Genomic DNA, 15,220 nt, shown 5'->3' on the forward strand with positions numbered 1-15,220 from the left:
ATTCAATAGACTTTAAAGCAATCATTATAAAAATGCTCCAACAAGTAAGGGTGAACACTTCTGGGATGGGAAAATAGAAAGTATCAGTAAAGGAAAAGAAACTATAAAAAGAATTAAGTGGGAATTTTGTAACTGAAAAATACACTAACTGAAATAAACTAACCAGACAGGCTCAATAGTAGAATGAGGATGATAGAGGAAAGAGTGAGTGAATTTTAAGATCAATAGAAATTATCCAATCCAGGCCGGGCGTGGTGGCTCATGCCTGTAATCCCAGCACATTGGGAGGCTGAGGCGGGTGGATCACCTGAGCTCAGGAGTTCGAGACCAGCCTGGCCCATGTGGCGAAACCCCATCTCTACTAAAAATACAAAAATTAGCCAGGTGTGGTGGCAGGTGCCTGTAATCCCAGCTACTTGGAAGGCTGAGACAGGAGAATCACTTGAATCCAGGAGCTCCCGGAGGTTGCAGTGAGCTGAGATTGTGCCACTGCACTCCATCCTGGGTGACAGAGCACTCTGTCTCAAAACAAAACAAAAAACAGAAATTATCCAGTCTGCATAGTACAGAGAAAAAAAATGAGTTTAAAAAATGAACAGAGCCTTAGGAACATGTGGGGCAGTACTAAAAAGTGTAACACTGTCACTGGAGTGTCAGAAGGAGAGGAGAAACAATATGATACAGACAATTACTGCAGTAAATGATGGCTGAATATCTCCCACATTTAGTAAAAGACAGAAACCTATAGATTCAGGAAATTCAGTGGCCGCCAAACAAAATAAACTCTAAAAAGTAAGAAGTCCATGTCCAGACACATCATACCCAAATTGCTGAAAACAAAGACAAAAAAAATCTTATAAACAACCAGAGAAGAACAATGTCATACTTACTGGGGAATAACAATTTGACTGAATTTCTCATCAGAAACCGTGGAGGCCAGAAAAAGAAAAACAATATTGTTAGAGCACCGAAAAGAACTGTCAACCCAAATTCTGTATCCAGCAAAAATGCCCTTCAGGAATGAAAGTAAAATAAAGATATTATCAGGTGATGAAAAACTAAGAATTTGTTGCCAGCAGACTGATTATAAAAAGAATTGCCGAAAGAAGTTATTCAGATAGAAGGGCATTGTACTAGGAGGAGACTGGGAACATCAAGAAAGAAGGGGAACAGAAATTGTCCGTATCTGGATAAATACAGTAGACTATTTTCCTTTTGTTTTAACTAAAAGCAAGTAGGTGTTGCCTTTAAATATACAGTGACAATGTGCTATAACATGATTAGAGTAGAAACAGCAATAAACAATTTGCCGTATAATTATAATGCAAAGTTGATGAGTTAAAACACTATAAATATAAAGACATTCACAAAACCACAGCTGAATATACATAACTCTCATTTCCTGGGAAACACAATTTTAAATAAATAGTTGAGTTCCCCAATGGACTATAAATCCTGGAGAAGAAATCAGGACACATAATAAATTATCATGAAAAGAATCTAGAAAATGAAATGATGTGTGCCTGGGGTTCTTATTCCTATTGAGATTGATTTGGGGAACGTTTTCAAATCAGTAGACTGTTTTCTTAATGAGTTATTTAAAAATATGTTTGAAAGCAAAAATTATAATGTCTGGCGTTTACAGTGTATGTAGATGTAATATGTAAGACAAGTGAAATACAAAAGGGGACAAGGTGTGGTGATAAAGTTTCTGCATTCCACTTGAAGTAGTAAAATACTGATTCTAAGTAGATTGTGAAAAGTTAATATGTATATTGTAATCCTTAGACCAACCATTAAACTATACAAAGAGATGGCAAAAAACAATAGAGAAATCAAAATGGAGTTCTAAAAAAAGTTCAAAAAACTTGAATCAAGACAGGAAAGAAGACACAGAGGAAGAAAAAAAAAAGGGAAAACGAGATGGTAGACCTAAATTCAAACATATCAACAACTGCATTAAATGTAAATGGTCTGAACACACCAGTTGTGTGTCTCAATACTCAGTTCTGACAGATTGTCAGAATGGGTTAAAAAAATGGGCTGGGTGTGGTGGCTTGCACCTGTAATTCCAGCACTTTGGGAGGTTGAGGCAGACAATTACTTGAAGCCAGGAGTTCCAGACCAGCCTGATGAGCATGGTGAGACCCTGTCTCTATTGAAAAAAGTTAGCTGGGCATGGTGATACACACCTGTAGTCCTAGCTGGTCAAGAGACTGAGGCAGGAGGATCGCTTGAGCCCAGGAGTTTGAGGTTACAGTGAACTGATCATACCCCTGCATGCTAGCCTGAGTGACAGAGTGAGATCCTATCTCAAAAAAACACAAAACCATAGACCCAACTATGTATATGTTGTCTGCAAGAAACTCACTTCAAATATAAAATATGTAGATTAAAATAAAAAGATAGAAAAAGATACACCATGAAAACACTAATCAAAATTAAGATAGGTCTATTAATATAATAAAAATTAAGATAGGTCTATTAATATTATAAAAAGTAGACTTCAGAACAAAATTATCAGAGATAAAGTGGGGGACATTACCTAATGAAGACATAATGATTCTAAAGGTATTTGCACTTCATAACAGAGCTGCAAAATACATGAAGCAAAGTCTATCAGATCTGAAACAAATGGACATGTCCACATTTGTAATGGGAGTGTCAACAGTCCTCACTAAACAGCAATTGATAGAACTGTAGACAGAATCAGCCAGGACATAGAAATGAACACCATCAACCAACCTGATCTAATTCACAATTTATAGAACACAGCACCCTCCAGCAAAAGCAGAATACACAGTTTTTTCAAATGTACATGGAACATTCACCAAGACAGACCATATTCTGGGATATAAAAGAAGCTTAAAAATTTCAAAAGGATTAAAATTACACAAAATATGTTCTGACCAGAGTGATATTAGACTAGAAAGCAGTGACAGAAAAATAATTGTCTCCCCAAACGTGCACATTAAACAAGTAGCATACTTCTAAATTAATCATGGGCCCATGAGGAAGTCACAAGGAAAATTAGAACATATTTTGAAGCGAACGAAAACACAACATACAAAATTTGTAGGTTGCAGTGCTTAGAGGGAAAGGTATAGCATTAAAATGCTCACATAGAAAAGAAAAACGGTCTCAGATCAGTAATCAGAGTTTCTACCTTAAGAAAGTATAAACAGAGCAAATAAACCCAAAGCAAGCAAAAGGAAGCAAAGAATAAATGTGAGAACAGATATCCCTACAATTAAAAACAGAAAAATGATAGACCGAAAGCTGGGGCTTTGAAATGATCAACAAAATTGATTAAACTCTAGCAAAACTGACAAAAAGAATAAAATTAGCAAAAGGAATGAAAAAAGGGGTTACCACTACAAACTCCACAAAAATAAGACAATAGAATGTTATAAATAACTTGTCTTTTTTCTTTTTCTTTTTTTTTAAAGACAGAATCTTGCTCTGTTGCTCAGGCTGGAGTGCAGTGGTGCGATCTCAGCTCACTGCAACCTCTGCCTCCCGGGTTCAAGTGATTCTCGTGCCGGGTAGCTGGGATTACAGGCATGTGCCACCACGCCCAGCTAATTTTTGTATTTTTAGTAGAAACAGCGTTTTGCCATGTTGGCCAGGCTGGTCTAGAATTCCTGGCCTCAAGTGATCCACCTGCCTCAGCTTCCCAAAGTGCTGGGATTACAGGTGTGAGGTACTGCACCAGCCACATAAATTTGATAACTTAGATGAAATAGTCCATTTCCTTGAAAATTGCAAATCACCAAAATTCATCCAAGATGAAATAGATAACCTGAATCATCCCGAAATTTATTAAAGAAGGACCAGATGGTTTCACTGATGAATCCTACTGAACATTTAAAGAAAACACCAATTTGAGAAGAAGAGGGAGTACTTCCTGACTCATTTTAAAGGCCAATATTACCGATATCAAAACCAGATGAATACAGTCCCCAAAAAACTACAGGCAAATATCCCTTATGAAGACACACAGATTCTCAACACAGTATTAACAAATTGAATCCCATAATACATTAAAAAGTTATAACCATGACAAAGTGACATTTAGCCCAGAAACACAGGGCTGGGTCAGCGTTTGAAAATCGATCAGTGTAAGCTACGATACTACCAATTTAAAGAAAACCACACGATCCTATCAGTTGGTGCAGAAAAAGCATTCGATAGAATTCAGTGTCCATTCCTCATAAAAACTCTCAGCAAAGAAGAAATGGAAGAGAACTTCCCCGACCTGATAAAGAGCATCTACAGGAAACAGCTACAGCTAACATGCTTAATGGAGAAAGACAGAAGGCCTTCCCCTAACACTGAAAACAAGACAAGGATGTCCACTCTTACTATTCCTGTTCAACATCGTATCGGAAGTCTTAGCTGGTTCCTTGCTCGTGGGAATGCACAATGGTACAGCCATTCTGGAAAACCAGTTGCGAGGTTTCTTATAGGTGAAACATACAATTAGCCCAGCAATCCCACTCTTAGGTTATTTGCCATCAAGAAATGAAAACTTATGTTTGCACAAAAATCTGTACGTTTATAGCAGCTCTTTTCATAATCCTCAAGAAATGGAAACAACCCAAATGCCTTTCAGTGAATGGATGAATGGCGGTACATCCCATACAATGAAATATGACTCAATAATAAACACACCTAACTCCTTGGGTGAACCTCGGGTATTCTCTGAAGGTAGAAAGTCAGTCTCGAAAGCTTGCGTGCTGTGATTTCATTTGTATCACATACTTGAAAAGACAAAGTTGTAGTGATGGAGAACAGATTCACAGCGCCAGGGGTGTGGGGTAGGGTGTGACTACCGAGGGCTAACACAAAGGAGGTTTTGAGAGTGATAGAACTGTTTTATATCTTGATTGTCATAATGGTGGCTACAAGGCAACATTTTAGAAGTCATAGGACTATATACACCAAAAAGCTAACTGTATGTTAATTCAAAAAATAAACTAACATGAATTAATGAATCATTTAGGGTTCTTTTGACCCAGCATTTCCACTTCTGGTAATTTCTCCTACAGATGAATTCGCATATGGGCGAAATGACAGTTGTATAAGGGTATTGATTGCAGCACAACTGATTGGAAGCTATCTAAATGTTTGGCAGGGAATTGGTGAAATCCTGAATGAAATACTGCACCGACCTCACAAAGTAAGATGGATCACCATTTGTATAGTGTGCTCTATGTGGATAAAGATCCACACATATCCTTGTCAATGCAGAGACAAAATAGCTAATAGTGGAATTTCTTTGGAGAGGAGAACAAACTGGGTATGTGGGAGATAGGAGGGAGACCTACTTTCCACTGTATACACTTTTGTACCTTTTGTATTTTGTTGTCTATACATGTATACTTAAAATAATTTTTTTTTTTTGAGATAAAGTCTTGTTCTGTCGCCCAGACTGGAGTGCAGTGGCACGATCTCGGCTCACTGCAACCTCTGCCTCCTGGGTTCAAGCAATTTCCGGCTAATTTTTGTATTTTTAGTAGAGACAGGGTTTCACCATGTTGGCCAGGCTGGTCTTGACCTCCTGACCTCAAGTGATCTGCCTGCCTTGGCCTCCCAAAGTGCTAGGATTACAGGCGTGAGCCACCGTACCCAGCCTTTAAAAAATATATATATATTTTTAATGTGTAGAATGACAGAAAAATTATTGAGGAAATTTGGGCAAAGGACAGCAAGATAAAACCAGAGGTAAGTGGATGCCCCAAGATACAACTCACAGAATCTCATGTAACTCCTAGAGGCGTGCTACAAATTTTACACTGAGCTTTCCAGTGGCCAGAGCAGAGGGAAACATTGTACAGCTGGTGACCGAGTTGAAAGCTGAACCTACTCTGCAAGTTTTGGCTTGTCAAGGTGGTAGAGGTCATGTTTGTATGGGACTGGGATCGTTTGGTGGAGAACAGGTCTATCAGGAGATTATCCCATAAAATGTCTAATCCCCATTCATCCCCATTAATGTTGGGGTTTAGAGAAGCAGCAGGTTAATTACATATCATACTTCCACATGATGCCAAGAACGAGAAAGAAGGAAGTGATCTGAAGTTTCTACAGGGGAAATGGCAGCATGGTTGCTTAATTTGCACTTTACTTTTTAGTCTCCTATTATCCTGGTTAACAGCTTATTTATTCTGAGAAGTATAAATTCTTTATCCCCAATGCCTTTTAACAATAAAGACTGAAATTCCTATTTAATGCTTAATGCTTCCTAAGGCTTGCTTATTTTTCCTAATGTGGAAGTGATAAGTTTCCCTGTTAGTTGGAGAGGGTAGTGTTCAGAGCACACTTTCTTTGGTGCAAACACTGTGGATCTTGTGTTCAGTCTTACTGGTGCGTCTCCCCAGAAGGAATAGGAATTCAGGAACAGGAAACACATTTGTTCTTTTACAGCTCTTTACTGGGGCCTTTCACAGTACTGGGGTGAGAGGGGTCTCGGGCCTGTGAACATGGGGTTGGGGTGGGTTGGGGAGACTCTGGCTTTGGGATTAGAAAGCCCGAATGTGCACCTTGGTTCTGTCATTTACAGTCAGTCGTGTGGACTTAGGCCCATGGCTTCGTCTCTCTGAGTCTCAGTATCCTCTGCAGAGGCAGTGCTCACATTGCCTATGCTCGTGAGGGTGAAGTACAATGAAGCATGGGGTCGTAGAGCAGTGGCTGGCATCCTGGCATCCCATGGGAGCTTCGGCACGGTCAGGACTCCTCATTGTGGTCTCCTGTCATGGCTAGACCTTCAGTCTTGTGTGCGCCTAGAAAAAAAGCCAGCAACAGACCCAAAAAAACAACCTTGCTGCAGTAATAATTCGGTGTGGTTTGGAAATAGCAGTTGGTGAAATCGATTTTTGATGCCATCTGAATTAGCTTAAAAATTATTTTTTCAAATTTTAAATACAATTTGTGAAAAAGTACTTGTCAAATATTCAAATGATAGATGCAAGACGGGAAAATCCTTTTCCCCCTGAGACTTCACAGGCCCCGTCACAGGAGCCTCTGATGGTTTCGTGTCCGCCCTCCCAGGCCTTTCTCTGAGACAAATTATGTATGTATAAATTTCATCCACACAAATGCATTTACATGATGTAACTGCAGACTGAGTTCTTTGAGCACCTTCTCTCTGGTATGTACGGGGTGCTTAGGAAGCTTGTTAAACACATAACTTGAAGCTGTAGTAGCCTGTGATTGTAAGGGGGGCACTGTCTGTGTTGTAAGTCTGGTTTCTCGCTGACCTTGGACTGGAAAGTGGTGTCTGCAGGCAGGCGGGTGGCCTGTTGTGTAGTATTGTGAATGCTGAAGAGATGGTACAGCTTAATTGATGCCGCTTCCCAGAAAGACCGAGAGAAATGCCCCTGGGAGCTTTTGAATGCTTTTGCCCTCGCCTGGGCAATTTAATGTGTTAATGTGCCCCACTTAGATGGAGCAGCTGTTGACATTTTGCCATACTTACTTTATTGTGCCTCTATTTTTAAAAAATTGAACCATTTGCAGTATTACGACATCTTACTGCTAAATACTTCAGCACACAGCTCTTAAGAGTAAAGACATTCTCCTACATAACCATGACTGTTACAACACCCAGAATGATGGGCAATTCCACAGTGGCATCTGATACCCAGAGCATGTTCTAATTTCCTCAGTTGTATCAAGCTGTTCTTTCTGAACCAGGATCCAGTCAGGTTTGTGTATTGCCTTAGTTATATGTCCCTTTATTCTCTTCAGATAAAACACTCCTTTTTTTCATGACTTTTACCTTTTTTAAAATTAAAATGATCAAGGTCGAAGATTTATTTTATGCCTGGAGGAGACCAGTAAGAGGTAAAAACTTATGCCAAGAGCATTTGAGGAACTAGGGGTGTGTGTGTGTGTTTGTACACACATATATGCATAAAACCCAAAAAGAACTAGAGTAAGATGGCTAGGTTAGATTTCAATGAACAAACAAACTGGTGACAATAAAACATAATCTTTGGGGTTATCTTTTCTTTTGGACATTATCTACAAGTTAATATGTAACTTCACAGTATCTGGGCTTGAATGGAGTAATAACCAAAACAGGGACAGTGTCCTAGATAATTAAATAATTTTTAGGCAGCCATGCTAAAAGTGCCCAGGAATTAATTGAAAGAATAACCCCTACTCCTGCTTTTGCCTTATTTTCAAATTTTGGATAATTGTCTTAACAAGGTGTTCCATAATCCTTTCAGCCAGAATCAGCCTCTTTCCCTTTTATCCTCCTATTACTTTTTTTTCTTTTTTTTTTTATTATTGTACTTTAAGTTTTAGGGTACATGTGCACAATGTGCAGGTTTGTTACATATGTATCCATGTGCCATGTTGGTGTGCTGCACCCATTAACTCGTCATTTAGCATTAGGTGTATCTCCTAATGGTGTTCCTATTACTTTTTAAAAATAGCTTGAGGTATAAATAATATACCATGAGATCCACTCATTGTAAGTGTTCCCTGATTTTAATAAATGTATACAGTTATGCAACTATCATTGCAATCTAGTTTTAAAATATGTTCGACATCCAGAGTTTTATTTTTTCATCACCCAAAAAAGTTCCTTCGTGCCTGTTTGCAGTTGATCCCACCCTCACCCCCTGGCAAACATGAATTTGCTTTCTCTCTAGAGATTGACCTTTTTAAGAAGTGTCACATAAATGGAATCATGGAATATTCTTGTCTGGCATCTTTCACCTGGCCTAGCGTTTTTGAGGTTCATCCACGTAGGCCCATGTCTCAGCAGTTTCTTTTCATGGCCGTTTCCCTGCTGCTCATGCATCCGCGGTTGGTGGACATTCTGGTTGGTGTGAACAATGAATGCTGTTGTGAATGCTTGCATGCAAGTCTCTCTGGTTGTATTTCTCTTGGGTGGGTTCCTGGGAGTATGGTAGGGGATGTTTAATTATAGAAGAAGCTGCACCATTTTACACTCCTACCAAGGATTTAGGAGAATTCCAGCTTCTCTACGTCTTTGCTATCACTTGCCATTGTCCTTTTGATTTTATCCTGGGGGCTGTCACAGGCTTCCTCTGATGGACACGTGTCTGCCGGCGATTTGGTAGTTCTGAATCCCAGGAGATCTGCTGGGGGCGCCTTGGGCGAGGCCCTGTCACGGGAGAGCCTCGTGTTGCCGCAGACCGGACTTGTTCAGCCCTGGGACGTGGGGCCCGCGGCTAACCAGAAGTAATTTTGACCCGACGTAGTCCCTAAGGTGTAGGGTCAAAGTTTAAAGACTGTTTTTAAAAACCTGAGGTCTCACCGACAGCGTATCGCGCCATCTGAAGGGCGCTGCCCCGCCAGCTTCCGTCCCCCTCCCGGCAGCCCCGGGGCGCCTGGTCGGCTTCTCTAAGTGTTTTGTTGCTCCCTGACGTTTTAAACTCACCTGTAATACTTTGTGAAAAACAGTAGGAGCCACGGTAGCCTGTAAAAACTGCTCACTATCACCCCGCCACCCAGAGCTCACCAGTGCGAATATTTTTATGCAATTTCTTTTGGCAACACGTTTCTCAGCTCTCGGGCGATCTTTAAGGCAGAAGCTGGCTCTCCGCCTGTCGGCGCGCGTTCCCGGTGTTCACGGCCGGTGGAGCTGTACCACGGGGACGCCCCAGCCCCGCCCCTTGGCCCCGCCCGTCGCCGCCCATCAGCCCCGCCCCCGTGGGAGGCTCCAGCCAGGCCTGACGCGCCGAGCCGGCGCGCGGATCGCCTCGCTGCGTCTGCGCGCGATTGAGCGGCCTGCCGCCCCGCCCCGCCCCGCGAGTCTGAGGAGCCGCCGCGTCCGCCCGCCCGCCCGCGGTCCGGGAGGGAGGGAGGGAGGCCGGCCCTCCGCTCGCTGGGCATGGAGCCTCCGGCCGCGCGCCTCTAAGGCCCCGGCGTTCATGGTGAGTCGGGGTGCGAGCCGGTGCCTCTCCCTGCGCCCCAGGCCTGCCCGGTCCCGTGGGCCTGTCCTGTCCGGGGCCTGCCAGCCCTGCGGCCCCGCGCAGGTGGAGGGTGCGAGTGTGCATGTGTGCGGTTGTGCGGGTGTGCGGGTGTGCGAGCATCACGTGCATCTGTCCTCAGCAGCCGAAGCTTGCTGTGCACGCTGCTGATGCTCTCTTCTTCTCCCTGGTACTCTTTGTGTCTGTGTTTCCACATATTTTCTTTTGGTTCACGTTTACTGGGACGACAAGAGACAGCGCGAGCGAGCACGTCCTTTGAGTCCTCCTTACCCTGTTTTCAGAGCCCGGCCAGGCCCAACAGCCCCCTTAGAGGCCAGAAGGGTCTTGCCTGCGATCCGATGAGCCTTTGTATGGAGACGAGACTGCGCTCCGAGCTCTAGAGCCCAATGAGGTGGTCAGGTTGCAACAAAAACCGGGCGTGTTAAAACCTAGTTCCTTTGAATATGTTTTATTCACCAGCCCGCATATTAACTTTTGATGCTCTGGGAGGAATAGGACTATTAGAAAAGGACTCCTGAGAGTGCTTCCCAGAATGCCAACATTGCCAGTAACTTAGAGAACGCTTTCCAGGAGGGGACTGCAGCTGGTTAAAGAATCCAGGCCAGAGGAACCACTCAGGTGTTCTCAGTGGCTTTGCTTACCGTGAGGTCAGGCTTCAGGGGTTACCCGGGGCTGCCTTTTGGAAGGTGGGGCCTTTGTAAGACCTGTGCAGGCCATTCTTCCCCCTCAAAATGGCAAAACAGAGCCCCTCCCAGATTCTAAACTGGGCTCCCCGCTCCAAGACAATTGCTTTTACAAATGGCCAAGTGTGAGACCAGCCGTGGTGTTGCGGACACTTTCAGTCTCGTGCTCTTTTCCACAAGCAACCCTCTTAGAGTGGAATGTTGTGAAGAGTAATTTCATAGTATATAGTGACAGTCATACTCCTGTCATTTCTGGGCACCTGCTTTGGCTCTGCACCTTATGCTGGTTCTCATTTAATCTTCAAGTGTAACAGATGAGGAAACAGGCTTGTGGATGGAGGAGGAGCTCAAGGTCACTCTGCTGGTGGTGCTGGCTCAGATCAGGCCTGCCACTATCCCCCAGCGCTTCCCTGGGTCCTCAGCCTGTGCAGATGTGGTGGCCGTGCTGTCACAGCATTAGTTCAAGTCAGTCTTTTGATAGATACCATTCTGATGGCCGGCCTGCCTTGGCAGCTTTATTCCAGGCGCACTCCCAAATCCTCAGGTTATTTTCACGCGTGAATCTTGATACTGCAGACAGTGGGGTCGGAGATTTAAGCACAGGATTTGACTGATGACCCCTTCCTCTTCTAGCTAAAATAGATTTCCAGGGAGCCAGAGGCTCCTTCCTGGAAGTCAGGGGGCTTCCACTAGCAGGTTATTGACATCATTGGCTATTTTGTAGTGTTCCTCCAGTTGGTAAGTAGCATTGATGACCCTTCTTGTCTTTCTACCAGGAGTACTTTCTTTTTTCTTTCTTTTTTTTTTTTTTGAGACAGGGTCTTGCCCTGTTGCCCTGGTGCGTTTATGGCTTACTGCAACCTTGAACTCCTGGGCTCAAGTGATCCTTGTCTCAGCCTCTTGAATAGTTGGGACCACAGGCACAGCACCTTTGTGCCAGGCCTAGGAATACTTTTTCATTGTTTGAGAATCATGATCCTTTCTTTTCCCTCTTGAAACAAATGTGCATTGAAGCAGGCTTCCCCCCCCCCACCCCACCCCCGCTTTTTAAACTAACAGACGTTAAACCTAATTCAGGACTCTCGTGCCCTTCTTGTCTTTAGCACCGTGCAGATCACACGTGGAATGTAGACCCAGCCCCTGGATGCGTCTGAGGGGCTCCCCATACCTCACAGTCTCTCCTCTGGCTCTCCCGTCTCTCCTGGGGCTTGTCCCAACACTCTGGGTAACGTGCTGAGACCTTCAAATCTAGAGCAAAACAACTTTGACTCTGCACATTCCCGGTTCAAATCCTGGTGCTAGCCTGCTTGTGGGTGTCTCTTGGCCACTGCTTCTGCCGTCAGAGTGCCTCTTCCTCTTGGCCTCTAGCCCACATCTTACCTGTCTGTCCACTCAACTGGCCCCTTTGTGGAAGCTTCCCATGTCCCCCTGGCCTCAGGCATCCTGCTCTTCCTCCCACAGTGTGTGGCTCGCCCTTCCTGGCACACCTCACGGTCTCACCTGTGTGGGAGCCTCTGCCTGCATGTATTGCCCCTGTCGAGTGAGCCCTGCTGGGTTGGAGATTGAGGGTCTCCTAAAGTGCCAGGCCCGCGTGGTCCCTTCACAAATTAGCTTCCTCTTTTCCAAATGGCCCTTTCCCTCTTGCCCTGCTTGCTGAGTCTCTTTTGCTCATGGCCTCTGCATGAGACTGGGGCTCTGCTCAGGCACCCTGCCTCCCTGCTTTTTTTCTTCAACCTTAGCTGGGTCATCACACCACACCCCACAAGTTGGCTGCCAGTGAGGTGCTGCTGCCATGTTGGTAGGGTCTCGTCTTTCCCAGCGTGATTTCCTTATAAGCTGCCCAGAGAAGGGACTTTGAACAACTGTGCTTCTAAACTGGCAGCCTGCAAACTTTTTTGAAATTATCCCCAGTTAGACACTTTAAATTGAGACTCATTGTACTGACATAACTAAGTGTAAAGCTGAAGCAAATTGTATTTATGTACTGTCTTATTGTTTTATGTATTTTTTAAATACTGTTATGACCAATCAAACTGATCTGCTGCTAGAACTTTGAAGAACCTTGCTCTAAATTCCTTTTAGGGGGCTGGGCGCAGTGGCTCAAGCCTGTAATCCCAGCACTTGGGAGGCTGAGGTGGGTGGATCACTTGAGATCAGGAGTTCCAGACCAGCCTGGCCAACATGGCGAAACCCCGTCTTTACTAAAAATACAAAAATTAGCTGGGCCTGGTGGCACGTGCCTGTAATCCCAGCTACTTGGGAGGCTGAGGCAGGACAATCACTTGAACCCAGGAGGCGGAGGTTACAGTGAGCCAAGGTTGCGCCACTGCACTTCAGCCTGGGTGACAGAACGAGACTCCTTAAAATTAAATAAATAAATAAATTCCCTCTAGGGTTGTCCAGGGTGGCAGCTGTCACTTAAGTGTGCATTTTATTTTACCTGTTAGGCTGCAGGGCTTTTGACGAGCACAGCAAGATGGGCATTGTTACTTGGTTTAAACCAAGAGACTTCAAAATTTAGTCCCATGCAGAGACGGAATTTGGGAATAATGAGTTGGACCGAGGTGGACCACACCAGTACTTGCCTGGCACACAGAAAGGGCTTGGCACTTGAGGGAGTGAGTGCCCAGCCATTTTACTTATTTTATCTCATTTGACCACCACAGCGGTCTGTATAGTTGCTACCATTTTATAGCTGAGAACAGGCTGAGAGACAAGACGACTCACCCAAGCCAGGACCTAGAACTCTGGTTTTACTTCCAGAGCCTTAGCCCTTGCTAGCCCGACCCTAGCGCTGATAATCCACAACTGAGTGTTCTTTCTCCAGGTGCTGTTTCTTCCCCTCCGGGATCCTGGGAGTGAATAGTCCTCTTTCTGTTTCTAAAGTTGGTTTGTCTGGCCTGGACAGTGAGCTTACTGTTGTCACCTCCAGGTCGCCGTGGGAGAACCGGGTCTAGAGCAGGTCCTGTCACCATTTCCAACACCATTTCTCTTCTAAAGGCTGCCTAAGGTTTTGGAAAGGGCTTTGCCTGGGATTTCAAGTATGAGCAGGCCAGGCCACCTCTATTACTTTATTATTTTAATCATGCCTTGGTCTGTGATTAAAACATAAGCATTTGACCCTGCATCTCTGCTAATCTGTGCACTTAGTTCAGTATTTGAGGTTTCGGTCATGGTTGTGAAAACTACTGAGACTGAATCCGAATGATGGATTGCTTCTGATGCTTGTCTGTGAGAGGCTTGCGTGAATTCTGTGATGAGGAGCGTGGCTGCGGAACCCCAGCGCATGGCCTGTGACCCAGCTTCCTCGCTTGCCCGCCGGGCGACTCAGACACCTCTGGGTCCCCATGTCCCTTTGGTGCACAGGGAGTGCTGGAGAAACGGCAGCCGTTGTTGGTCTGTGGCACTTGCTTTTTCTCCCCCTCAGACCTGAAACCACTGGAAGAGGCAGGAAACCATGCCTGTCTCAGGTAGCCTGCATCCCTGCTTTTGTTTCTTGAACCTTCTTTGGGCCATCTGACCACAGCCACAGCTTTGCCCTGGTGAGGTACAGCATGTCCTTGTGCAGCTGCCTTGTTGGCATGGTCGGGGATGGGGCAGCCCCTTTGGGGGGCTGGTGTGGAGGAGATGGAGTTAACCCAGCATGGTCTGGGGTGGGGCAGCCCCTTCAGGGGGCTGGTGTTGAGGAGATGGAGTTAACCCAGTGTGCGCGCGTAAAGCACTCAGAGGTGCTGGGCTTGTTAGCGTCAGCCGCCGCCACTGTTTGTTGCTGTTGGTAATAGTAAGAAGCTCTGACTGAAGCGATCTGACGTTTCTGGTCGTGACTCAAGGCTTTTACTTCCTTTTACTCCTACTTTTTGTATCTGTGCTGTTGGCAACTTGGCAGGGCTCCTGGATTGTTGTTTGGCACTAGAGCATGGTTTTCTGCCTTTTCCGTGGTTTCAGGTCTGAGGGGAGAGAAAGCTAGTGGCGCAGACCAACAAGGGCTGCCCTTCTTCAGCACTCCCTGTGCACCAGAGGCCGTGACATTGCCTCATTCCTTCCAGTGGCCCTCTCGGGGTGAGGCAGGCGGGGTTTCCCATTTTGCGGGTGTGGAAAGAAGGCTTAGGGATTTGAAGTGAGTGCCGTGCCCGAGGTCACAGCTGGTGGTTGGTGGATCTGAATTTGCTTCCAGAGCTATGTGGCTGCAGAGGCCACACCTAAGCCAGGTAGGACTCAGCCTTTCCCCTCTAAAACTGCACACCTGTGGGTTTGAGTGTATTCACAGATGATATTGGGCCTGCTCAGGGCGGCAGGCCCAGCCTTGCTGGCTATATGCTTCAGGCAAGTCACTTCACTTTGAGCCTCAGTTACCCTGTCTGTAAAATGGGTGACACTTGCCAAGCAGATTGCTGTGAAGACAAAGTGAGTCCACATGCACAGGGCACACAAAAGCCAACGGAAATGGGCATCCACATCCTGCCACAGCCGATTTTGGGCCTGACATCTCTGGCCTTGGCATACAGTTCACCAGACCAGGCTCAGCAGATAAGTAGCACCTCATGGGGTATGTGTTACTAATTCTTG

The 15,220-nt window shown here is 45.0% G+C and overlaps 1 protein-coding gene and 1 long non-coding RNA gene across 3 annotated transcripts in view; one reads left to right on the forward strand and one right to left on the reverse strand.

The window, feature by feature from the left end:
* TBC1D14 (TBC1 domain family member 14) overlaps nt 1-15,220 on the forward strand; it is a 117,111-nt gene that overhangs the window by 64,596 nt on the left and 37,295 nt on the right. Inside the window, exon 1 of one of the 2 annotated variants that reach the window (XM_030801466.1) lies at nt 9,735-9,914. The exons of the other annotated variant lie outside the window; for it this stretch is intronic. Coding sequence (XP_030657326.1) covers nt 9,912-9,914 — 3 coding nt within the window. The 5' untranslated portion in view covers nt 9,735-9,911. Of the gene's footprint in view, nt 1-9,734; nt 9,915-15,220 lie in introns of those variants that run through there. 2 annotated transcript variants of the gene reach the window in all.
* Nucleotides 8,478-9,602, reverse strand: LOC115831929. The gene is made up of 2 exons (XR_004027425.1): nt 9,419-9,602; nt 8,478-9,242 (listed from the first exon to the last, which is right to left on the reverse strand). It is a non-coding gene; the product is annotated as an uncharacterized LOC115831929 (long non-coding RNA).

The sequence above is a fragment of the Nomascus leucogenys genome, chromosome 20 (assembly GCF_006542625.1).
Source record: "Nomascus leucogenys isolate Asia chromosome 20, Asia_NLE_v1, whole genome shotgun sequence".
Taxonomy (NCBI): Eukaryota; Metazoa; Chordata; class Mammalia; order Primates; family Hylobatidae; genus Nomascus; species Nomascus leucogenys.